This window comes from Salminus brasiliensis, chromosome 16, assembly GCF_030463535.1.
Source record: "Salminus brasiliensis chromosome 16, fSalBra1.hap2, whole genome shotgun sequence".
Taxonomy (NCBI): Eukaryota; Metazoa; Chordata; class Actinopteri; order Characiformes; family Bryconidae; genus Salminus; species Salminus brasiliensis.
Genome location: NC_132893.1, coordinates 2,955,903 through 2,982,648, shown reverse-complemented (window position 1 = coordinate 2,982,648; position 26,746 = coordinate 2,955,903). Strand labels below are relative to the sequence as shown.

General features: G+C 44.8%; 1 protein-coding gene across 1 annotated transcript in view; it reads left to right on the top strand.

Moving 5' to 3' along the window:
* The window catches only part of kirrel3a (kirre like nephrin family adhesion molecule 3a), a 194,297-nt gene that overhangs the window by 126,911 nt on the left and 40,640 nt on the right, over nucleotides 1-26,746 (top strand). Inside the window, exons 4-5 of the mRNA XM_072659119.1 lie at nucleotides 18,754-18,911; nucleotides 22,195-22,345. Coding sequence (XP_072515220.1) covers nucleotides 18,754-18,911; nucleotides 22,195-22,345 — 309 coding nt within the window. The remainder of the gene's footprint in view (nucleotides 1-18,753; nucleotides 18,912-22,194; nucleotides 22,346-26,746) is intronic.

The window sequence follows — 26,746 nt, the reverse complement described above, 5'->3', positions numbered from 1 at the left end:
ATCTCCAGGTGTTTAATGCACTGACAGCGGAGATGCTCTGCTCTGACGTGGTAGTTCGGGCCGACCAAGCAACTATAAGCATCCAATTTGCACGATTGGGCAATGCCCCCCCCCCCTCTTCCCCCTGCGGGACGGCCCAGACCTGCCCTGCTTGATTGACATTTGAACTTTGAACCTCCGAGTAAGAGCTGGAGAGGAGTCGAGCAGGCTGGGCTGCTGAATAAGGCATGAGCCCGCGCAGGTACACCAGCCACAGCAGGGGCCCCCGAGGCTAATTAGATCCCAGGAAAATCCCGCCAAGCCACAGGGAAAGAGAGAGCCCTGGACCAGCAAAGGTCACGGCTGTTTAAGAGGGCCTTGAGACGAAGGCGGCAGAGCCGCGGCTGTACGGCGCTCATCGATTTCTCTGCTGAGGAGCAGATGTTGGGTATGGAATGTTCGGAGGCGGTTTCGGGGCAGAGGTGAGGAGCTCTGGAGGCAAAAGACCGATGTAGCTCACTTGAGGGGGGACCATATGTCTCCTGCTGCTTCGGGGGAACAAGAGTGCTGCTTCTAAAAGGGCTGTGAAAATCTGACTGTTTTCAAACGTGAAAAAATGAATCAAACAATTGGCTAAAAATAAGCTAATTAAATAAGTGCTAATGGGCTAATATTAAATTAGCTACTTGTTGCTATGCAGTGGATGCGGTTGCTGTGCCCTGGCTATTCTGTAAAGTCTCTGTGTTCTCAGCTGAAGTCTGTTTATGATGTATTTGTTCATTTTTCCAAGTTCTGACTGTTCCTGTTTAATATAATTAAACAACATACATGCACGGTAAAAGGACAAAAGTATTGGGACACCTCATTCATGGTTTCTTCTGAAATCAAGATAAAATTTTCTCCTGCTTTTGTAGGAGTATCTGTCTCTGTTGTTGTAGAGCGAGCATTGCTGTGAGGATTTGACTGCATTCAGCAACAAAACCAGTGTTGGTGAGGGTCAGGATGTTGGATGATCACCACCCAAACTCATCCCAAAAGTATTGGATAGAGCACCATATACCCCTCTAAGCCCACGCCTGGCATTAGACAGCATGGTGCCTAGAGGTTCATGTTTGTTTACCTGCTCCAGAGAGAGTCCCATGCTTTTATTAGAAAGGGTGTCCGCAAACTTTTGGCAATTTTTTTGTGCTAGGTGTGGGAACATTGCTGCGAGCAGGATTTGATTGCATTCTGCTGTGTCCGACTCCACGCTGTCTGTTGCAGTATGTATGCAGTTACGGTGGTTCGAGGGGTTCTGGTGGTCCGTCGTCCGCAGTAGCGTCTGTTTGTTCACTCTTCAGGCGCTGTTTGGCAACCGACTCTGTCCAACTCCACTGCCGCCCCCACTGTCTTTTCGAACCGTAGCTTGGAGTGGAGCCGACCGGACTGGCGCCAGAACCCCGTGACCTCTTGGAGCAGTTCCGTACTGGTAACGAGGCCAAAAGCGATGCTTCGGCTTCAAATATCTACGACGTCCTCGTCTACGCCAACTGATCGCAGCAGCTCTAATAATTACACCAGAGTCCCTCTGATTTGGGCTGATGTGAATATCTTCTGAAACTCTAATCTCTGGTTCAGCACACGAGTGTCCGAAGAAGATCTCGGGGATTAAGGCTACGTATCGAGGCGTGATCCGTGCCTTAAAGACGTGTTGAGCAAGGCGTGTTAAGCTGCTCAGGTATCGGGCCGGACCACTCCTAATGAGGGGAAACTCCAATTACTTTTGGTCTCTTAATGCAAACGGGGGGCTTTCTTTCCCTGCTTCTCCTTCATGGATTAGTCAGCGGTCCTGAGATAATCACCTGGTTCAGCCCAAACGCTGCCTTCGGGAAAAGCCGTCGGAAAGCAGTGCTCGATTTTCTTTTTTTCCTTTCTCTTATTTTTTTATTTTATTTTTTTAGAAGAGCTCTTCTCCCTTTTCCCAGCAAGCCAATATTTGCAGCCCTCGCCAAACATCGTCTCACTCCAATCTACCTCATGTTAATGTCACACTGAGCAATGGCTCAGACTTGGCACTCCGGAGTAAGATTGGTGTGGGTAAAGCAAACAAGGAGGGTTTAAATAGAAAGTGAAAGAGCTCCCAGATAAGGGCCCAGACCTGAGCTGGGAACTAGTCGTCCTTTAGTGAAGGAGCTGTTGAGGATTAAAACTATGAATTAACTCCTAGACGTTTGGAGGTGTTGCCGTTTAGATGCACTTTTACCCAAAGTAAAATTATACAGTTACATAGTTAATGTTCCAGCCGGGACACACCCCCTTTAGTCGAACTGAGAGTTTATTAGGGTAAACGACCAAACCGGGACTGAAACCAGCGACTATCCGCTCAAGTTAAAGGCAGCTGGACCCGACAGTGATCCGTCCACCTTACCAAAGAACCAAAGATCCATGGACACCGACGTGTAGCCAGGAACGTCCAGCTAACTGATGCTCAAATCACACCTGTTTATAGGATAAAGCCTCATATCTGATAGCACAGAGTCAAGGGGATGGCCTTAGGAATGATTCCCACCGTTTTCAGCCTCATTCAGTAGACTGGCTCATCCAGCTCATACGTAGCATGTCGCTAAACTCACAGCTACTGTGGGCTTGTTTTTTTCCCCACTTGTTTTCAGATCGTGACTTTACCCCTCAGTGAGCTCCTACTAGTTTGAGTGTCTGGATTTCAGTAATTTCTGTGAATTCCAGCAATTTGCAAATCCATTAGCACTCAGCGCTAACAACATGCGGAGGAGGAGGAGGCGTTAGGGCCATCTCCCAAAATGGAGTTACGTTATAACAGATTCAAATGAGGGAATGTGCCCAGGTGTCAAGTTATAGTAGTAACTTGTAGTATATAGTTTATATATTACCTATAGCATCGCTTATATTAATATATATTATATAATGTAACTTAGTATAACTGCAAAACCTAAAAATAATTACATTATTAATTAATAATTATAATTTATTGCATATAAATATGCTGCGATAGGCGCAGCGGTCCTGAAATGCGGTGTGTTCAGGTCCATTTCTGGTGTTTTGCTGTGTATCTCTGCAACAGAAAACATAGGAGCTCCACTGACTGAAAACAGCCTAGGCAGACGTTTGTCAACAGTCAGATGTTCATTGCTATCTTAGCAGTGAAATGTCAACACAGGCACGTTACACCACTGAAATAGCAATCCGCCAAGGTCAGTCTGACCGCACCTGGCTCTTAAAGGGATCGGCAAGTGTCACACTGATTATTTATTACTGCACGTTACGCCCAAAACAAACACACCCATGATTCATTAAGAGACTTAATACATGTCTTATGCACGTTTCGAGCTGAGCAAGGCAAACTTTTCCTGTCGTTACCATAGCAAAGACACACCGACACGCCCCCTAAATCAAGCTGCGCACTGCATGGGTGGGCGGTTTGCTAAAAGATCGCTTAGGGCTCCAAATGTTCCTCCGAACTTCAAACATCGTTATTATCGTGAATAGTCAGATATATTAGTAATCAGATGTATTTTTAGTATTTTTATCATCCAGAGTTACTCCTAAAAACACTGAAATATCATCCCCTATCATCTAAATCCAAATCTAAATTAGATGTGTGAACTAAAGGTGTGGAAGCTGTACTTTCACACAGTCTCTCGGCTTGGCTCGTTGAGCCACCAGGCAGAAATCCTTCCTATCAAAATGCCACATGCATAACTGCATCTTCTAAGGGTTAACCACAAATCCAGGTGCTTTAGATGTTAATTTCCCCGAATCATCACTCCGTTTGGAACAGCTGGTTCTCATTTCTTGAATGCCACACTTTGTTGGACAGCCAGCAAGCATGAAGGAACATCTGCAGCACCACTTAGCTTTGCTGAAAGCTTCGCTCGTGCAGATTGGCCCATCATGGCGGCAGTATTTCACTCCGAATGCCTGCCTTTATTGACTTTCCATTTTTAATACCCAAACGCACCTCGCGGCCATCAGCTTCCTGTAATCCCGCGCCCCCGTACGCAGGTTCGGCTATATTTGTCTCTTTTGAAATCATGAAATATCAGCGAGACGTGACATTATGACATTTGTGCGGAGGGAGGGAGTAAAGGAGGGAGGGAGGTGGTGGTGGTGGTGGTGGTTGGAGGTGGGATGGAGGGGGGGGGGTGAATTGTCAGGCTCTCTCCTCTGCTATCCCTGTTGCTTTGACGCTGTCACTGTGAGTTGAGAACAATAGGTAAGGACTGGCTGGGAACTGAAGCATGTAGACACGAGCTGAAAGCCTCGTCTTGCCGGCGTGATCATGCTGGAGGGCTTTTGTGCTTTGGGCCGGTGGGCCGGGTGTGCTTCCTGTGTCTGAGCAGGGACCACAATTCAATTTCGGGGTTCTGTTCTTTGTTCCACTACACTTATAAAACGAGTCAAGTTCTTCAGGCCCAGGTCTTTAGAATCTCCCTGGCAGATTAACCCAAATAGAGTCCAGAGCTGACGAGTCAAGTCAGCGATGGAGTAGAATCTTACAGAGGGGTGGGGAAAAAAACAAGCCCACAGTAGCTGTGAGTTCAGGGACATGCTAAGTATGAGCTGGATGAGCCAGTCCACTGAATGAGGCTGAAAACAGTGGAAATCACTCCTAAGGCCGTTCCCTCGACTCAGATATGAGGCTTTATCCTCTAAACAGGTGTGATTTGAGCCTCAGTTAGCTGGACGTTCCTGGCTACACGTCAGTGTCCATAGGTCGTTGGTTCTTTGGATCGTTTAGATCATGGATCGTTGGTAACCCAATGATATAGCTCAATGAAACAAGCAGATATGCTTGCCATGACATTAAAACCACTGTCAGATGAGGGGACCCCTGTGGCTTCTGTCAAGGTGTGGTATTTACATATCAGGCAGCAGGTGAGCAGTCAGGTCTTGAAAGTGATGAAGGTGTTGAAGCAGGAGAAAAAGACAAGCGTAAGAACCTGAAGAACCTTGTCAGAGGCAGTACTGCACCAGGATCTGCACCAAGAGCCCTTCCAGCTTCAAGTACGGCTCCTTTAAGATCCACGGAAGACGAGCATCCAGACTTTTTTTCTGTCCTGCACCGAAGCTGTGCAACGAACTTCCCCTGGGTGTCCGAACAGCAGAGTCAAACATTCGCTGTCTTCAAACTCAGACTGAAGACCCTCCTCTTCTGAGAGTACTCAGGCGAAGAGAAGAGTACTATGGTCTCCATATTGACTTGTGTTTAGTAGAGTCTAAGATTAGAGGATCTTTAAATTTTAGTCTATTTAAACTAGCTGAGGTTCTTCTTGAGTAAACAGTGAAGCACTTCTGCAAGTCGCTTTGGAGAAGATTTAGCGTTTAGCGTCTACTAAATACTGTAAATGTAAGTGTAGAACCCAAACTGTGAGGTTCTAGACGACTGACTGGGTCAGAACATCTCCGAAACATCAGGCAGGTCTTGTGGGGTGTTCCTGGTATGTTCCTAGTAAATAATATTATAATATGCTAATAATAATGCATGCTGCCGTTGCCCTGCACTTTCGATTGGGAGTGTAATCGGATCCAGGTGTTTACATGGCTGTAAATCTTCTATTTAACTGATTATTGAAATCATTACCCACCTCCTTCAATCCGTCCGTCAGATTGAAATGTAGAGCTGCGTTCAGAATGGCCTTAATCGGACTGGTCTGTTCCGACTGAGGTGTGTACAAGGACAAATTCCATTCTAATGGAGCTGTTAGTCAGATTATTAATAAATGATCTGGCTGAATTCCACTGCAGGCTTCCACTTCAAGCGACGAGGTGCTGGTGAAGGAAGTGAAGTGTCCGGCTTCCGGATTCTGTGCCGTCTGCAGTGGACTTGTACCCTAAGAGCCCTGGGTAATGTGTTTTTTTGCCCATGCGGAGAACGCACTTAAACTTTCCGATTGGGAATGTAATCGGATCCAGGTGTTAACAAGGCTGTTAATCTTCTATTTAATGGATTATTTCAATGTTTACCCACCTGTAAAGATGTGTTCGGAATGGCCTCAATCGGACTACTCCAGTCCGACCGGGCGTATTTTATTCTAATGGAGCTGTTATTCGGATTATTAATAAATGATCAACTTGAATTCCAAAGCAGATGGCACGGCTTCAAGCGACAAGGTGCTGGTGAAGGAAGCCGACGGAGGATTACCCACCTCCGGGCTGGGTGGCCATGAGGGTAGGAACTGCCTCTGAACTGACTGATTCTGGTCTTCATGCTTCCTCTTGTACCTCCTGCCTCTGGGCAGCTGTAAGCTGTAACAGTCAGTGGCTTGGGTGGGTGGAGTCCTTAATAATCCTCCTTGGCTTCCTCGAATCTAGACGACCTTGTTCTAGACGACTGGGTCGTCAGGCAGGGCTGGGTGTGGGGTGTTCATGGTATGCAGTGGTCAGTACCTACAAGAAGTGGTCCAACAAAGGACAATCATTGAACCGGCCACAGGGTCATGGACGCCATAGACGCATTAATGCTCATGGAGGCCCCACCTTACACAATGGCTACAAGTACACTAGTAACACCCAACCAACCCTGTAGGGTACAACAGCAACCACTTGGCAACACTCTAGCACCCTTCTAGTGACCACATAGCAACGACATAGTCATGTTGCAAACGTAACTCGTATTAGTAATAGCCTCATTCGGACTAGTCTATTCCAATTGAGGTGTATGTTAGTAAGTAGTTATTAAAGGATAATCAGGCTCTATAATAACACACTTCAACTTAAAGCCTTAAATATGGCCTGTTACACCGTTAACAATCCTTCAAACTGGCTGTTAAACAAAACTCTATTCTTACGTACGGTTATGCTTTAGTATGCTTTCAGGCCTTTCTTCCTCCACCGAGAGCCTACATTATCCCACTATCCTCGGTGGTGGGAGCCTGTGAAACCAGAGCTGCTCTGCGTCTCTTATTTAAAAAGGCAAAAAAAAAGAAACGGCAACTTGTCTGGCTAAAATACAGTGATGGTGTTGGGAAGTGCAGCCCCCTTTCCCCTGTAATAAAAACAGGCCGAGCGGCCGGCGCAGATGAGCTACAGCTACATTAGGATGTAACTGGCAGCCGCTTGCTTCCCGTCGTTTGTTTTTTTAATGTGCCGTTCACTCTTACAGTTCTCAGATGTGAAGATGCTCATTGATATTGCAGTGAGGAGCAGTGAATAGCTCCTAGTCTTCCAGCATCTACTCATAGCAGACTTGAGTTATATTGAGGAATATCTTCATACTTAAAGTGCTGCTTGTGTAAGCTGAAAAGGTCGCTGGTGGTTGTATTGAAAGCGCTCCCTTGAATAAAGACGCTAATAGACATGAAGGTCGAGTGTTTGATCTGTAGAAAAAAGGTTTAATGTCACATTACACAGGTGTAAAGGTGAGTGGAAAAACGTGGGTGCATCGTAAAGGAAACAGATATTTACAAAATAGAAATGCTGAGTATTTACATATTAGCTTACATACTTTACTTATACACACTGTACGTACTCTCAGTTCACACTATTGCACTGGTTTAAAGCAGTTTAAATGTACAGGTATGATCTAATCCGACTGTTTCCTGGATGGGTGTGAATTCAAGTGTAATGTGACTGAGCATTGGAGTTCCAGTAGTAAGTGCAGGGTGCAGGGTGTGTTTGTAAAGGGTGGAGGTGTGATAGCTTGAGGACTTTGGACCGATCCACTGCGCTATTGTTTGTTAAGCAGCCTAATTGCTTGAGGTCAAGTCAAGTCAAATTTATTTGTATAGCTTTTCACAACTGTTGTCGTCACAAAGCAGCTTTACATAATTGGTAATTAGTAAAAGACAAAGACAAAAAAAAAATAACGTAAGACATGAAGGATCAAAGACCCGCCAATGGCAACAGTGGCAAGGAAAAACTTCCTCAGAGCTGGAGGAACCAAGACTCACAAGAGGGACCCGACCCGTCCTTCTCTGGTCAGAACTATTGATAAATTATTGATAAAAATGACCAAACCAGATACAACAGATAATTAATAGTGGTGATATTAATAGTGGCAGATAGTTAAGAGTCCATTTAGGTTTGAACATGGTCATTAAACAGGTAGCAGTGGTAGGAGGATGTGCCGCTGGTCTGGTATGGGTGGTGTTGGTGGGCACAGGGCCTGATGATCGGACTGGTAGGTGGCAGCTGGTCTGACGCAGGTAGAGGGGACTTCAGCTGGCAATCTTCCAGCAGGTCGGGCTGGGTGGCCATTGTAAGTCGCTCTGGAGAAGAGCGTCTGCTAAATGCCTTAAATGTAAATGTAAATGAATTTGGATGGATACTATATTCAACCACCTAACAACCCTGCAGCAATCAGCTGGCATACCGTAACAACCATCTGGGGCAACCACCCAGCAAAAACATAAATGATGCCTAGTGAAAAGTCTTGCAACTGTCTGGAAGTGAGAACCAACTAGCCTACAGTTTTTCTGCGTGTCCTTTATAATATAAATATAAATAAACCAATCATTTAAAATAGTGTCTGTTCAAATTGTATTAAATATATTATTATTATTTTTTATTTAAAAATGAACGAAGGTTTTATGATACTCAATACTACTCTTAGGCTTTCTGTCTTTGTCGGTAGGCACAGCAACACTGGTAACGTAGAAGGGGCTACCAGCCGTCCTAAAAAGAAAGAAATCCCGGCAAAACACTCTACCGTCCAAAACCTAATCTAAAGGTTAAATAAGCAATGCTGGCTTATTTTCCACTCTCCTAAATGGTATTCAAGTTTTTTAGAGACACCGTGGCGAGTCTCTGAAAGTGAAAGATGTGCTGAGGTATTGATTCCAGTGAAGGTTTGTCCGCCACAGGACGGCAGACAATACCTATGAATAGCCGCTATTCACTAGTGTGATAATTCAATTACAGCCGTGTCTCAAAGCAGAACACACAAGGCAGACAGCATTTTGAAGGCGTAAACACACGCAAGGTCACTCCCGAGCTTCTGTACCAAAGTGTCTGACAGCGGCCTGATAGACAATGACTCCAGTCGCAAAGCCATTCTTGACTCGGGAGCCAAACAAAAAGCATTACGGCGTCTTACAAATCAGCAAAGCAAGGCCATCCGCAGACCGGCTTTGTGTTTGTTTGTACAGATTCTGTCAGCAGCTGAGTGATTACGACATGGAGGATGGGTCCGTTCCTCTAACCTCACGGCTTTAAATATCCATAAAAGCCTGTAGGATGCCTATATTTCTGTCTTTATACTTCTACTTTAGAAGCTGCGGCACTCTTAAAGCCCCGTCTACTCATTTCCACTTTACTGTGGAGAGATTTTTCCAGCTATTCGTTCCCTAGTTTTCCTCTGTTGTTTGAACTCTCTGCTCAACAACCCTGCAATGTCTTCCTTCCGTTATTTGCTAGTAACGGGCTACACCAAGGAGACTGGAGGTATTCTTCAGCGCCTTCCTGAAGCCTCCACTCGATGAGCTGAATGGGTTCTTCAGTGCTGGTTTAAGAACTGAGAAAGGCGAGGGCCGGTTGTGCGGTTCTCCCGCTGGTAAAACAGAGCGTTTCAGTGAGAGTTTTTAATAAAGGGTCAGATATTATGGTGGGTTTTCATGTTCCACTGTAAAATAGCTCCACACTGCAGAACCTCAACTCTCAATTTAGAAGTTACAGTGGCTCCATCCCAACTCACACACTTCAATACTCTGACGACTTCGTTATTTGCTAGTAACGGGCTGCACCAAGAAGGCTGGAGTTATTCTTCAGCGCCTTCCTGGAATTTCCTGTTCCACCTTAAATGGTGCAGGACTTACAGAAGAGGCAGAATTTAACTGTGGTGCTGTTTTAAGGTGGAGTATCAGCGGCATGCTGCGAGATTATCACACGGAAAACTTTTTAAATTGTTTATTCATTAAAAACTATATATTAAACATTTTATATTGGTCAGATCCAGTGAATACATGAGTCAGTCATTAAGTGTCTCCACTTTAAATCAGTTAGTTAGCAATTTGTAGAGCATTTAAGTAAGATTATGATTTGCAAATTTGTTTACAGAAGGACTTTAATGTTAAAGCTGTAAAAATGTGTGTGTATGAGTGTGTGAGTAGTGGTACATAATATATATACAGATATTATGGTCTGTTTTCATGTTCCACTGTAAAATAGCTCCACACTCAATTTAGAAGTTACTGTGGCTCCATCCCAACTTCAATACTCTAACGACTTTCTCTAACGAATGCAGTTCTAATGGTGGCTAGTTGTGAAACATTGTATATTGGTGTAGGGGTGGTAGTGTGTGGTTTGGGACAGCGCTGGTGGAGTGAGCAGGCAGGGTTGACCCCCAGGCACTGCTCCTTTGGTTTGTATAGTGTTCTTACTTCCACCGGGGCACAGCAGAGCCCGAAAGGCATTCACACTAACTCTAATGAACCGCCCTACTAACCGAGCCATCGCACCAGGGTTCGTTTTTAATCAAACCAAAGCTGACAGGTACAAACACACCCTTGACGGTTCTTCAGACGTCTACGTGGTTCCTCTACGGCTAAGCTCAAAGAACCCTTTAAAGCGTCTTTATCTTTAACAGTGTAGTAGAGAGGGTAGGACTGGATGTTCTAGCGGTGATAGTGAGTAGATGCAGTGCTGTGTTTACAGAATAACCATCATTTGAAGTGAATAACATACTTCTTTAGGTATTTTCAAAGACTACGATTTCACATTACATTCAGTGGGATGTTTGCCAGCACTCTGTAAAGCTCACACAGCTCTCGCAGCGGCGGCGAAGAAGGAAGGCATTTATGTGAGGAGCATGAATAGGTCAGTATTAAATGGAATCCTGTGAATGATAGCACAGATATAAAATATTCAGATAAAAGAAATACCTAGAAATACCTTCTTTATAAATTGTGCCCGCGCCTCTCAAATTCATCACCTACGAATTCAGTGTTTCCCATTTACTAAAATCTGTTTGCACCTGCCCTATTCAGTCTTAGCAGAGATAATAGCATTGCTTATTTGCTGTTTACCAGCAATAATGCATCTTAATGCATTATTACTGTACTGACACAGTACACTAATGAGACAAAAGTATTGGGACACCTGCTCATCACTCACTCACTGTTCTTCTGAAATCAAGGGTTTTACATTTACAGCATTTAGTTTTTAGTTTTCTCTGGAATGATGGATGGTGGAGCTCCATCCAATACATTTGGGATAAGTTGAGTAGACCTCACCTCTAATGCTCTCGTCTCTGAATGCAATCAAATCCTCATGGCAATGTTGACTCCAGAATATGGTAGAAATCCTTTTACCCTGGACAGTAGAGATAGTTACTCCAATAAAAGCAGGATAAACTGTTTTTAATACTTTTACATTTTGGATTTTGAAAGAAACAATGAATGCGTAGGTGTCCCAATACTTTTGTCCATATAGTGTGCGAATTGTCCTGTTAGCAGGTGGCTAAAAGCCAACCCTCACCACAAACGAACAGCTGTCAGAAAAGCCAAAACAAAACGCCACAGCTTAGCAACCGTATCCTGCCATACATACACTGTATGGACAAAAGTATTCGGACACCTGCTCATATATATATATATATGGTTTCTTCTGAAATCAGGGGTATTAAAAAGAGTTGATCCTGCTCTACTGTCCAGAAAAGAAGACTAAAAAGACTTTCTGCTAGACAGAGCACTGGTGTTGGGTAACAGCGTCTGCTTATGCTAACTTGATTCATTTCGATTGTATGGAAATATGAGGTAACTGAATTATTATGAGGTCATGATTCATTTTTATTTTTTTGTATTTTTATAGTGTTGGTAAAACCAGTTCAGCACAAAGGTGAACCCAGGTCCGTTTGGCTTTTATTAATGTTATTAATGTTATTAATGTTATTAATGCTATTAATGCTCTTGCTGTCACACAGGTTTCTCTCACACTCTCTCTCTAAGCATATTTTCTTGTCCTCATCTGTCCACACCTTCCCCGCCCGCACTGAAAAGTAGACAAGCTAAGTGACCCTTAACGGGGACTCATAAAGCCTAAGCTTTCAGATTTCCATTAAGCTCAGCCACGCTGCAATTAACTGAGGTGGCATCAGCAAACGGAGACAGGCTCCTTATACTCTGCGTATCTGGGCCTTGCGTCTGCAGAAAGGGGGCAGCATATGGTAAAAATATGACTTCTAGGCATGTGCTCGGGTTCCCGACTACTCAGGTAAGCTTTCGAGGCGATGCTGAAATCACTGTTCAGGTATTGCTTGCAGAAAAATGGAGAAACCCTACAAGCTTACAGTTTACAATTGTGTGTTGTTAAGGATTTACTGATGAGGCTAATTTAGTGTTACTATTAGTTTTAGAAATGATGATCCGATCAGGTTATTTTACCTCACAGCCTATCTGATCTGATCAGTGTGTATAAATAATAATCCAGTGCCACAGTTTAGATCCCTTTATTTTCAGGATCAGTTTCTATAATCAGACGTTCTGGACTGACTGATTTAGTTTAGTCGAGACTTTTCTTAAAATGACTGTTTTATAGTGTTTAATATCTGATCATTCAATCTGACTCTCCTGCCTGACCAATCAGCTCCCAGCTCCTTTACACCACTGCAGTCTAATCACGGCCTGTGTGTGTAGTGGTACACACTAATAACTGGTTATAACTGGTTTATAGTGGGTGAATGTGCTTTGTGATTTAGGGTTTCTATAGCATGTGTGTATTAGCATTAGCGTTAGGCTGTACTCGGTTTAGAATGGGTTCTTCAGTGCTGGTTTAAGAACTGATAAAGGCGAGCAGCGGTCTCCCGCTGGTAAAACAGAGCGTCTCAGTGAGGGGCAGATATTATGGTCTGTTTTCATATTCCACTGTAAGACTGCACACTGCAGAACCTCAACTCCTTTATTTACCTTCTGAGAACGTCCGAGAATGGCTGCAGCCGGCTGGGCAATGATGTTCGTTAGTGGCACTTTGAGAACACCAGATGGCACTCTGAACACAAGGACTGTGAACTGGATTGGGATTAAAATGGTCAATACCCGATCCATTTAAATATGCCTGGGCCGGGACATCCCTAAGTGGAACTGAAGCAGTAATATACAGCATTTCTCTGACAAACTAAGATGTTGGCACATCGTCCACTAAGGAGAAGACATCTTGTCTTGAAGGTGACGACTTCTCATCAGCATTCACTGTATCGGTCAGAGATGATTGCTGATTAGGTCATCTGAAGAGGTAGCTTCCAGTACTTATATGAAACTTACAGAAAACTAAATATTAATACATAGTAGTGTAATAGCATTAAATTCAAGTTTCTATTGACTGCTTTTCTTTACACAAGGAATTAGCCCAGATTTAAGACCTTTAATATGAGGGTGTGTGGTGATATGGCATGTGTTCATAAGTCCCTAAGAAGTCATATATATATACCATCTACCTAAACACCACTACATCGCTGAGCAAAACGCTTCAAAATCATTCAAAATATGATGGTATCTGAATGTTGTAGGAATCAGTTGAATATGTTGGTTATTGTTTCATAACCTTAAAAAATAAGATTTTAGATGTGTCAGGTCATTATTTGTTAAACTTCTGAAAATGAGTAAACTGGCATTTGTACTGGAACCCTTCAGACCTTTATTCCTTAAGGTTCAAGGTTCTGCATTATTATTAGTTGTGGTATTTATTGATTTCTTAGTTCGTTTTTTAAAATCAATTTCCAAGGTGTTCTAGGGTCACACCACTTTTACCAGCCTGACAGCAACTCAAAACTACCAATTTTTTTTATATTTAAAAAGGGCTACTGACCTTGGCAAGGTCACCTTAGGTCTTCTTTACAATTGAACACCCTTCCCACTCGCTCTTTAAAGCTCCAAAGGTTTGTTGGCATGACATTTAAGAAAATTCATCTGAATAATAAAACCATTTTAATAAATGTTTGTTTGTACATAAAAAATAAATGTTTCGTTTAAAAAAAAAAAAAAAAAAAAAAAAAAAAAAAATATATATATATATATATATATATATATATATATATATATATATATATATATATATATATATATATATTAAGGTAGAAAGCAAATCTTAACACCTTGAATATTGAACAATTCTTGCAGATACATTTTTTTAATAAAGCATAATGCTCAGTGGTGGGCTCACATATTTATGCTGCTAAGTGGTTTCTAGGTGGTTGCTATGGTATTTCTAGGCAGTTGTTATCAAATCCCAGGTGGTTCCTATGGTGTTGCAAAGTGCTTGCCAGATGGTTGCTAAAGTGTTGCATGCCTTCACCTGTATTTCAGGCAGCTGCTATGGTGTTGTTTCCTGCTTGCTTAGGTGGTTGCTATGGTATCTCAGGGGGTTCCTGTGGTATCCCATGTGGTTGGTTGGGTGTTACTAGTTTGCTTGTATTGTTGTGAAATGATAAAATATCACATGATAAAATTCGGACCGAACAATCTGGAGCTGGAAAGGTATTGATATCTAGGATTACCGTCAGGTGAGTTACGTAGTGAAAATCCGACAGGGAAATAAGAAGAAAGCGGAATGTGGAATAATGAATCGGATAACGAAGTTGCGCAGCCTTAGTAATGGGTTGTCATCCAGTCGGCTACGTGCTGCCATGCAGTTTATGCAGTTACCATTCGCTGCTAGTTGTTGTTTACAGGTCTTCTATAATTGGTCCAAATCTGTCTTGATGATGTATGCAGTTGTTCAGGGCTCTAGAAATCCCGCTAACACCCACTACATCCTCACATATCGGATTGGGCTGTAATTTATCACTATTTATGACGATAACGCATCATCCCATTGCCCACCTGTGCGGATTCTCACCACGTCTAACCCGATCAGGGTTTTCTGCTTGATGGGGGAGATGGCATCTCGTTAAGAGGCTTGTGGTAAAGAGCATCCATGACTACTCTGAGCTAATCCAGCTGGAAGAGAGGGCTAATTGCTGAGGGTTTGCGTGTGCTGCTGTGCGGCGCAACGCCTGAACCCCGGGATGAAAGTGATTAATCCTCTCTGCTACCTATTCCTGCGAGACAGGCATCTCCACATCTAAGACTGGATCCAGGTACATTAGAAAATAGGTCACATTTCCCCGAGCGCCCCTTTCTCTCTGTTTTCCAAAATGAAATTGCTCCATTTTTCTCTTTCTTTCCTCCCCTTCCCCTCCACACTTCCACACCTCCACAGACAGAGCGACTCGGAGAGACGTCCCAGGGGCCCCATGTATCAAGAGGGCAGAGGGAAAAGTAATTCGGCGACAAGGAGCCAGGTTTCGGTTAGGGAGTGCTGGAGTGTTTCCGCCGCCGCTTCGAACGGCAATTAAATCGGGGGCGATTAATTTAGTCCGCTGACCCGCTCGAGACAGATCTATCGACTGGCCGTGTTAAATCGTCAATTTGGAGCCATTACGCTGAGGCATATTTGCAAACATGCCCGTAATGATGATGGGTAAGTTGATTAAGGCACTGTCAAGCGCTCGAAAGGAGACTTTGAGAATGCTTTTGAAGGGGAGAGCCATCTTGGGTTATCATTAAGGGAAGATGCGCTGCCACCAGCAGGAATGCCGTCAGGGTAGCGGTCAGTGTAGTGGACAGGCCCTGCTGTGTTTCTCTAGTGTCAGAAATGAGAGCATGGCGTAATCCATTAAGGCATCTTACCATTATTTGATTTATAAATGAAGTGGGTTCTACATCAAATCAGCCATAACATTAGTACCATCTGCCTAATATTGACAACAGATCTGACCTGCGCTCTGTGGTATAGTCCTGTCCTAGGTAAAATGTGAGGTGAGGCCTCCATGACCATCAATGAGCCCACCTTACACCTACCTTACAACTGCTTGTCCTTTTGGTGGGTACCGACCACTTCATTTAAGACCTGCCTGATGTTCTGGAGATGTTCTGACCCAGTTGTCTAGAACATCACAGTTTGGTTCCTGGCAAAGTGCTTCTGCACCTTCATCACCTTCAAGAACTGACACTCTGTTCACTCGCTGCCTGATATGTAGACCCTAAACCTTGACAGGAGCCGCTGCAGATAACGATAATCAATGTTTTTCCCACGTTATCTGTCAGTGGTACTAATGTTATGGCTGAATGGTGTATGTTCCTCGGAGGGCAAGGGATTGAATACAGAGAACACATAGCTCTGGGCTCTGTTCCCAGACCTTCTGTCGGACCAAACACTGGACGCTGTGTTTTAGCATAAACCAGTATAGATCTACTGTAAGGGTGAGCGTAGACCACAACTAACAAACAACTGACACAAGCATAACTTGAAGCATAACCAGAAATATATATACAGCGACCCAACCACCCTAACAGAATATTTAAAAAATGTATTAATAGAATTGGGGGGGGGGGGGAAATAAAAAAAAAATTATTAAAAATGTAAAACTTTTATATAAGTATTAATTAAAACGTAAAACAATTTAAAACGTATTTATTATATAAAAAATATGCAAATAAAAACTGTATTAACAGTATTAACAGAAATAAAAAATAACTACATTATTAACAGAATTGTTTAAAGTGTAAAAATAACTTTTATATATATATACACAGAATACATTTTTTTCATTTATTAAAATTATTTAAAAAATATATACAGAGTTTGAAAAAAAGCATTAACAGAAATTCTTTTGAATGTATCAAGACAAAAAAAGCTAATTTAAAACAATTTTAAGTTTTAACAGAAATGTAAAAAATAAATAAATAAAGTATTAACAGAAATAAAAAAAACATTTAATGAAGTATTAACAGAAATTGGATGTTCTGAATGTGTAATAATTTTGATTATTAATTTCCTAATTGCTTAATATCAGAACAGGTCAAGATACAAAAAGGTGAACTTGATCAGATTGTGTCTTTAAAAACATGCATGTCCGAAATTCCATAGAAAAAGCAGAGTGCAACAACACCGAGGGTTAAATTGAGTTTCAGGACAGTGACGACTTTGGAAGTTTGCCTCCCAGCTTTTCTCTCTCCATCTTTCTTCCTCTCCAAAAAGCTCGCCGACAGAAAGATCGCGGGATATTTATGGCGTCTGAGCGGAGAGCCATTCATTCACTTTCACAGCCGTACGGGTTCCCGAACTGGGGGGTGTTGCAGGGGGGTACTTGATTGGTACCACTGAGGTAGTCCTGGGTAATAAATCAGCCATCGCTTCCCTTACAGATGAGCGTGCGGTACAAGGCCGAGCTTCAGAAAGCCTGACAGGCTGCTGTGAGATATGAGTTGAGGTCAGTGCTGTGAATGAAGTCCTCAGCATTGCCGTTCCTCCAAGTTTTACAGCTCCTGCCAGATGGCATGCACAAACAGAGGGAGGGTTTTCAGGACGGACGCGGCATCTATAAACATTACTGTATATTTACTGAGTTCAAAAGAGAGGATTACCTGCCTCCGACCGGTGAAGTGATTAACACGGATGATCTGCTACCAGTGGCTTCAGTCAAGGGGTGGATCTGCATATTAGGCAGCGAGTGAACGGTCAGTTCTTGAAGGTGATGGAGGTGCTGAAGCAGGAAAAATGGACAAGCTTAGGAGTCTGAGACACTTTGACAAGTGTCTAGACAGCTGACTGGGTCAGCACATCTCCAAAACATCAGGCAGGTCTTGTGGGGTGTTCCCGGTAAGCTGTGGTCACTACCAAACCAAAAGTGCTCCAATGAAGGACAACCATGGTCATGGAGGCCCCGTCCCCCTCTCAACTTACAGGACTTAAAGGATCTGCTGCTAACGTTAGTTAGTCTTGGTGCCGGACACCACAGCAGGACACCTTCAGAGGTCTTGTGGAGTCCACGTCTTGATAGGTCAGAGCTGTTTTGGCAACACAAGGGGGACCTACACCATATTAGGCAGGTAAGGTAATGTAAGGCAGAATGCAATCAAATCCTCACATCAAAGCCTTCTTCTCTGGACAGTAGGGACAGTTACTCCAACAACCTTTTTTTTTAATGCCCTTGATTTCAGAAGAAACAATGCATGAGCAGGTGTCCCAATACTTTTGACACCTTTCAGCTGCATTCAGGAGGAATATCATTGGTAGAGAGGGTCAATAACGAACTATGACTCACACACTGCAGGGCGGCCGGGATTTTCATCAGTTCTCTGGACAGCTTGTCCAACCTAGCAACAGCAGCTATGAAAGGAGACCACTCCAGCCCCAACCACTCTGCAACCTTAATTGTTCTCAGGACTTGATTGGGTGAAAATGGCTGAGACAGGAAATGCTAGCTGAGGCCTAATCAGTTCCCCAGGACTTGGTCCACCTCCTTATGAAGCCAGCACAGCATCTCTGGAACTCTTTCTTATCCCTGTTCATCTTCTCTTTTCCCCACTGGCTCTACCGCTACCCCCCACTCCCCCCAGCTCCCCCCAGCTCCCCCCACCACCACCTCCCTTTTCTGTCTCTCTTGACTAGTCAGGATGTGCCAGCTGCTTGTTGCCTTTGATTTAGGCTTGCCCTAGATATGCTCTCTAATGAGCTGAGTGCTCAATCAATAATTCACCCGAGTTTGAATGGAAACCAGGGTGATCAGAGCTGCTTAAAGAGAGGGACTGCAATCAGTGCTATTCAGGAACCTACATTTTACCCTTTTTCCCTGCTCATCCCTCTGTGTCTCTCTCTCTATCACTCTCTCTCTCTCTTTTCTCTTTCTCTCTCTCTTTGGCTGACTTTTCCCCCTTCTCTTTTTACATGAGATAATGGACCTCTGCCCACACGGCGCGGGGTGTCCTCGATGCTGGACTGTCTGAAATTCTCTTCATTGTCTGGGGGATGATCTAATCCATAGAACATTATTTTATCCTCCAGTTCCCCCTGATGACCCGGTGATCATCGGAGGCCCCGTAGTGAGTCTGAGGGCGGGCGATCCACTGAACCTGACCTGCCACGCTGACAACGCCAAACCGGCCGCCTCCATTATCTGGATCCGGAATGGAGAAGTGCTCAACGGAGCCATGTACTCAAAGGTACTCTCGCCCACCTCCCCTGCTTTCGGATGCACATGCTTAAGTAAAAAGAAGAAAGCTGAGCAAAATATAATATTAAAATGTGGCTAGTGAGCTCTGCAGCATTCTCAGTCAAGCAATACACGAATGATGTACACAAATTGACCCATTGAAGCTGGTTAATATGCAAACACAATACATACATATGCTCCCTGGACAAAATAGTAGTCACCTTGCATGTTTAAGGTGGTAGTAACTATACACAGATAGTGACGCACAAGGATGATCGAGCTATGAATACCTGCAGGGTGTGTGACGGTGCTCAGACTTTGAGAATACTTTGCCCATGCTAACCCCTGTCTGCCAGCAAACCCGCTTACAGTGGATACACTTACGACCCTTAGCATGTGATTCAACCAGTCCATGGTGGCTCCACCTCACAGGTCATCATCAGGTCTTGTGGACCAGCAGCAAATTAGGCAGGTATACTACCAAAGGCATTCAGAGGCACATATTACAGAACTACAGTGAGTAAATCTAACCTACAGAGTGGACAGTGATGGTGGTCTTAATGAAGTGGCCGATCTGTGCATATTCTACTATATATATACTTTCATATATAGCCGTTTTCCTAAAATCTGATCACTCCGGCCACCCTCCTACTTATATGTAAATATAGCATGTACGCTCTCCTCTCATAGCGAGGAACTATTATTATTTCATGAAGCCACCGTCTCTCTGCACGCCTGCATGTCCTCAAAAAGGTTGGCTCTGTCAATTTAATGACAAGTGAGAAGTAATTTTTAATTTAATCCTCGGGGCAAGCTGGAGCTCGAATGCTGCGCTTTAAATATGACAAAAAAGGAAGACATTCCAGAGCTCTCAATTATGGATGTGTTCTTAGGCAATTTGCTCACTTTGTCAGCTGTGGCTAGGAAGCCGAGAGAAGCGCCAGGCCGTGCTGGAAGGAGTGTTCCCCTGATGATTAAGAGGAGTGGAGGCGGGTGGATGGGGGGTGGGGGGTAGGGGTTTGGTGGAGTAATCTGAGTATTCATGATGAGGCTCACCCCTTCAGAAGCCCACCAGAGAGAAAGAGAGAGAGAGAGAGCCTGCTTATTAATTACCCAGCCCTAATTTACACACAAGCAAACTCACCACAGGTTAGCTTCCTTTAACGGAAGCATTACTTTCCAATCCAATCAGCAGGCCGGAGTGAGCTCCTTTTTCAGAACGTTCCCAAAATGATGGAGCACCTTAATGAGGAGGAAACGCCTGGCAAAGCAATTAGCCTGAATGATGGTTCGGACGGGCAGCGTCCTGTAAATCAAATAAGCCCCCATTGGTCGAAGGATGAAGGATGAAAGCGTAAACCGTGGAGTGGAGCAGAGCTTCTGATGAGGGATTGTCTGTTTGGATTAGGAACCGTGGAAAGAGTCTGAGTCCGATCTCCACTCAGAACTGTTCTTCGTAATTGAGCAATAATACGTGTTCTATGATTCGGGAACTTTGCTCATCGTAATACAGTTGTCCTCTTAAATCACGCGGGAAGATGAGGAGAGGGGCTGATTTGAATTTGAAGGCTTTCACAGCAGCCTCTCCGGCTCCTTCAGGGCGGAAGCTTCCTTTTTCCAGCCGCTCTTTATTGCATGATTTGATTAAATCTGGAAGAGAATCTGATACAGCTTAGGGGAAGCAGGCTGTTACAGATGAAGTCAATATCCTTCAAGTATCGGCCCTAATGTTTCTTTATCTTCTTTTGGCGCAGAAAAGGGTCAGGAAGACAGCTCGAACAATAGTGTTCCTGCGCAGGCAACTTCGCTAGAAATGAGATTCTAGCCTCGGCGGCTGCCTTAATATGGCAGCGATAGCATCTCCCCTCGCTCCGTCTCATAAAATGAATGGTGATTAAAATCCGGCTTCGTTTGTTAATGGTGGACTTTCATATTCTCCCATGGTGCATTTTGGAATTTCGTAAAGTTCTTGGCATAACTTAATTATTAACGTCATGTTTAATATCATTTATCATGGTCGGCAGTCCAACATCAGACTCCGGGAGTCGGACAGTGCTGATATGGCTGCCTGTCTTCTGTGTGGCAGGTTGAGGTTCAGTTCCACTGTGCAATATAGCGCCACCTACCTAATCTTGAGTAGGTCCCTCTTGCGACGCCACAGCAGATCTGAGCATTCTGAAGGTGTCCTTTGGTGTCTGGCACCAAGTCCTGGAAGTTGTGAGGTGAAGCCTCCATGAGCATCAATGAGCCTTTGGAGTCCATGACCCTGGCACCGGTTTACTGGTGGTGTCACTATGGGTAGGCTCAGCGGTCTAATGCAGTTCCACTTTGGCCCGGGGGTCGAGGGTTCGAATTCTGAGCCATGCCATGGTAGATGGTGCTCTGTCCCCTCGTCACTGGTCACAGGTGTCTGGAGCTGGGGTTGCCCTCTGGATGCCCACCAGGGTCAGTGATGGGACCAGGAGGGGTTTAACATGGATCCTTTCTAGCTTGTACATTGCATGTGAGCTTAAGGTGGCCTGGAACGATGGGGTGCATACCCACCTGGAACTCACCTAGCCCATGTCCCACCCATGTGAGCCCCACACTTGAGCATGTTGGCTGGGACTTGTCATCTACAAGTTTCTTTCAAGGGTTCGTTACCTGGTAGTACCTGTAGTTGACCCTTTTTCAGCACTGTATAGAACCCTTTGGCTTGGAGTGATCTGGATAGGGGTCTGGATACGGGTTAAATATGGTTCTATAGTATCTGGTGTGCAGTAGCATATAGCTTCTAGCATCCCCGCTATAGAGATTTACACAACACCATGTTCTTGATTCACCAGTACAATATATAATATCTGTTGGGCTGTAATTTCAAGGCCAACTGTGACGGCGATACAGGTCTTTTTCTCAGATCGGATTCAGCCTGATGTTCCGCTCAAAACTGGGGTCATCTGCACGGATGCGTGTCAGTGACCGAGCCGGCAGTGCTGAAAGGCAGGTGTTTTTTACAGGGAAAAACAGTGTGTTGATGCTCTTGGCATGCTGTCTCGCGCTCCTCCGGAAGACGGCTGCTAGAGGGAGACTGATTCCATCCGTGCGATTTGACAAGCTGCTCTGTACAGTAGGTGTGTGTGATCTGTGCTCGGGGAAGGGTGAGGGATTTGAGGATCAAAGCCAGTCTAACCGCCGCTCCTTTTCACCGCTCCCAGCTGAAGGTCAGGCAACCTGTGGTGTCCAGGCAGACGAGTAGACCCCCGTCTCATCCTTGCTTATTGCTTTCTCTTTGTCTCTCTCTCTCTCTCTTCCAGACTCTGTTGCGGGACGGCCAGAGGGAGAGCACGGTCAGCACGCTCTACATCTCCGCTTCCAACATCGAGAGCGGGCAGCGCATCACCTGCCGCGCCTCCAACAAAGCAGCCCCCAACGGCAAGGAGGTCACCGTCACCATCGACATCCAGCGTGAGCTACACCCTATTTTTTTTTTATTCTGCGTTTTCAATCTAGGGGCTGATCTTTTTGAGGGGACGGTTGTCAACAACTGCATAGCTCTAGGGGTGGGAGATAATGGCGCCGTGGTGCCTTATCACCCATCTCTACATAGGTCTGGGCTTCTGATAATGCCTTTATGAGCATTACTTTTGTATAAAATTCACCATATCAGGGATGTCACGTTGTGAGTTCAGAGAGTGGCTCAGTGTGGCTCTACAGTCTGGTTTCTAACTGGCCTGACACCACCACCACCTCTTATAATTTTAGACGTATAATGAATATACTGTATGAGTATTAAGATAGAGTGTGTCGACAGCCTCTACTCAACAAGGAATGCTTGCAATTAGATTTTGGGACCTTACTGTGGAGTTTATTTGTTTATTTATTTATTTATTTATTATTTTAAATTTTTCCATTTTTTCTCAATTTGGCACTGCCAATTAACCCAGACGTTCTTAGCCCCCCATGCCCCCATAGCACCCACAATGCTCCCGACTCTAGGAGGGTAAGGACTTAACACATGCCTCCTCCAATACATGCAAATCCATCAACCTCCTATTTTAAACTGCTGACATCGGTTCTGAGAAAGGCACCGGGCCCGAGCACCACCGCACCACAACATGATGTGAGTAATGAGGGGTGAAAGCGCCACCCCTGAAAGAGCCAGTGAAAGAGCCAGTTGTTCTCTCTCTGACTCTGGCCACCGATGGCACAGTGGCAGCCCTCTCTACAGCCCCGTTCAGCCACAGGAGCATCTTTTTAAAAATGTATGCCCCCCAAAAAAAAACTAAATGGCAAAAGGACAAAATATCAGAAACAGGTTTTTACGTCGGGATGAGGTGGAAAAGTTGACGTGGACGGGAATTTTTGGCCAAATTTCTGGATCGCTTTGGGACTTTGGGAAGATATTCATGCAGACCTACTTTTGTACAGTTACACACTGGGGGCCCTGAGGAGCCAGATTCACTATATTAGAAGGAAAACTCAGATTTAGTTGCTGTTAATGTGACAAGGATGGTTTTGGAGGTCTAGCAGATTTTGCACAATAGATTATCTTTCATTTATTTTGATAAAATAACCTAAAATAACCTCCTTTCTCATGCAAATAGGTTATCCCATGTCTAATCTCATATTTGGCTGCTCTGGCTGGAAATAAGGTGGAAATTAAAGGTTGGTCTCTGACTTTTGCACAGCGCTGTACTTTTTCAGGGGGTCGCAGCTCAAGAAGGTTGAGAACCACTGTTGTAGACGTGGAGCTCTAGTGCTGCAAAGACTCTCTCTCTTCGGCTTCTTCTACATAGATAAATAATTTAGAGGTGAAAACCTCTCTTGCACTGTCCCATATTCTTGGCCAAATAGCGCTTGTGTATGCATGTGTTCAGATGTCTTAGCACATGTTGTCTTCACTCCGACTTCAGCCATTCTCCTTCAGACAAATATTGTTGTCAGCAGCTATTTTTGTGTTCCTGTGATTTGTGGATTGTGTCTATAAATGTTGAGATGCTCACTGTGGGTGCAGCGTCTGTTGTAGACGCCTCGACATGGACATGCACCATGTTGTGGGCAAAAAATCGTGTGCATTTGCATTTATATAAGCTCAGCTGTCACTAAACCATCATCACAAAAGCAAATATGTCCTAGTTCTATTAAAACATTTGAACATTTAATTAAAAGTTCATCCCTGCCCGGACGCCTTTCTGAGCAGAAGCGCGGTTGCGTTCTTCTGGGGCCTTCAAAGATCTGTAGTATGACTAATACAGCATAAAATACTGTTTAGGAAGCCATTACTTTTGACAGCTCCATTCTTCCTTGCTGTAAATTCCATTTTATTGTCCAGAAGGGCCGCGTCTCGCCACAATAGAGCAAGGGACAGAAAAGAGAGTGCGGGCCGATAAGCTCTTCTCTGCGTTCGCGCTGCTGGACTCGGCCCAAATCGGTTTGTCATGCAAAACAATGGAGGCGCAGTATCACTCCGAGCCGTTTTCCTCCCTTTCCAAACAGGGGCGAGATTCCTCAAATATCCTGCAGCTCCTGTTGTGTTAACCTAAATTGTGCCTCTGCTTTCAGATCCAGCCGTGCAGATAAATGAGCCTCATCATGACAAAATTAGCCAGGCTGGCTACATGTGTGTGTGTGTGTGTGATCTTGATATCAGCTGTCCAATTACCGCTGTGTCCAGTCTCTCACACTGAGCCGCCGAAATGCCAAGTTGTGTTGCTAGGATATGTGTAAATGGAAACGGCTCATCCTGAGTGAACTGTAGACGTTTCGCTGGGCTGTATGGAAACTGGCAGACTGCTGATTTTCATTTATTTATTTATTTATTTATTTATTTTCCCTTTGATTTCTAGACCAGTAATAACTTCATTAATAGACCGTCCCCTTAAAGCTTGCATTTTGCAGCCAAATGAACACATAGGAGCCCTAGGAAAGCACTCAGAGGATGCACTCTCTGATATATGCCATACAAACATCCTCAATATTCACCTCATTTAGCCACGCCCACTTTCAGGAGTTTGTTTATTTCTGCCTTTTTCTTTTTTTTTTTACCCAATTTTCCTCCCTGATTGTAGATTAGCCAATTACCCAACCCACTCGTTAGTACTCTTGCTGCTGAGGCTGTGAGGGTGAGGATGGGGCATGCCGACTCCTACTCAGAGCTGGGTACCTGCCGCTTTCCTCCAAGTGCGCTGGTTGGCTATCCGGTGGCGTCACGGTTGGAAAAGAGACGGTTGGTGTGGTTGGTGTGGCGCAACAGATAACACCACTACCTGCCAGTGAGCTGCCACACCACATGGAAGACTGGGGGTTTGATTCTACACCAATAAGAGTCCCTGGGCAAGACTCCTAACGCTACATCGGCCCACCTCTGTAATACCAGTAACCTTATAAGTCGCTCTGGATAAGAGCGTCAGCTGGAACCAGTCACCGTCGCCAGTCTGACGCCACCGGATAGCCAACCAGCGCACTTGGAGGAAAGTGTCAGGTACCCAGCTCTGATGCATCGGCTAGTAGACATCCATGTCGGCCAGCATCACACTGAAGTAATGTGGGGAGAGCGAGAGCCATCGTCCCGTCTGGAGAGAGCAAGGTCAATTGTGCTGTCTGAGGCTCCGGCAGCTGATGGCAGGCCGCGTGACCCGGAATCTGAACCAGATCCTTAGACCTTTCTTGATCACACTTCTTCACCAGAGCTTCACAACCGAGCCATTGCTCTGGGTAAGGTTGTTCTGGTGTTGGTTTCTCCTCCACAAAATGGTAAGAACAGACGTCTGGCCTGCTGGATACATGGTTATGAGAGTGAGGGCCAGAAACGTGGACTCGCTCTCCCTCGTAGTTTGTCCTTGCCGTTTAATCATATGCACGTTTACCACGCAAGACTTGCCTCCTGTCATTTCGCATTGGCACATGTTGGAGCGGGGAAGCCTAGCATAAGGAAACGATTTGCAGTGGAAGCCTCAACCCTCTACACGCCACGGGCTGGTCTGCTTAGCAGGCGAGAAACAGGTGTCGGATGAATAAGTGATGGTGAAGCATGGCGAGGTGCTGAGGCCACCAGGCCGAGAAGCCCCCGCGAGAGCCCCGGCCGACTCCGGGGGCACATTCCTGTCAGACCAGCGCATCAATATTCATGGCAGGCAGCTGTTGTGGTAGGTGCCATTCAGGCAACACGGGGCGGTGGCAGATATCACCCACCATAGACAGTCGAGCGCAAACACCCACTCGCATACACCCACTCGCGCGAGGCTTTCTTATTCATACCTCACTGCAGGTAATTACCTAACAGCAACAATTACTAAAGCTGCCGGCATGATCAAATAAAGAGACATGAAACGACTAATGGGCTTCGTTAGGCAAATGTGAGGAGCGTTAGAAATGCGTTCCCTCGTTACTGTATAGCTTTTACCTTCGCTTTTGTTGGGGTTAAAACGTTTGTGCTGCCGAAATGCATTATTCATTGTGTATTTGATCATGCTAGCGTTCGCCACCTCTTTCGCTAATAATGACGTTATCCCGTGCCGCTGCGTTACGATCCGAGTAACAGGCTAGTCCCAAATAAGCCTGTTCCTTTGAACTGTGCGCCACGCTGGGCTGGCCTTCTTCTCCAACCAGACCGCCGAACACCGGTCCACCATCATTTATAAGCCCTCGGCCGTGAAAGCTCTGGCCTACTTATCAAGGCTTTTTGGTCACTGGGAAATTTTACTCATCCGGCCGGTTCTTCCTTCATACACCCGCAGGCCCTCATCCATCCTGACCCCGACAGTGGTCTGGGTATACACTGCTGATCTCCCAGTGAATGGGACTAGCTCCCTCATGGATATTTAGCTTGAGACAATGAGCTAAATCTTTCTGGCCCCATTTTCTTTC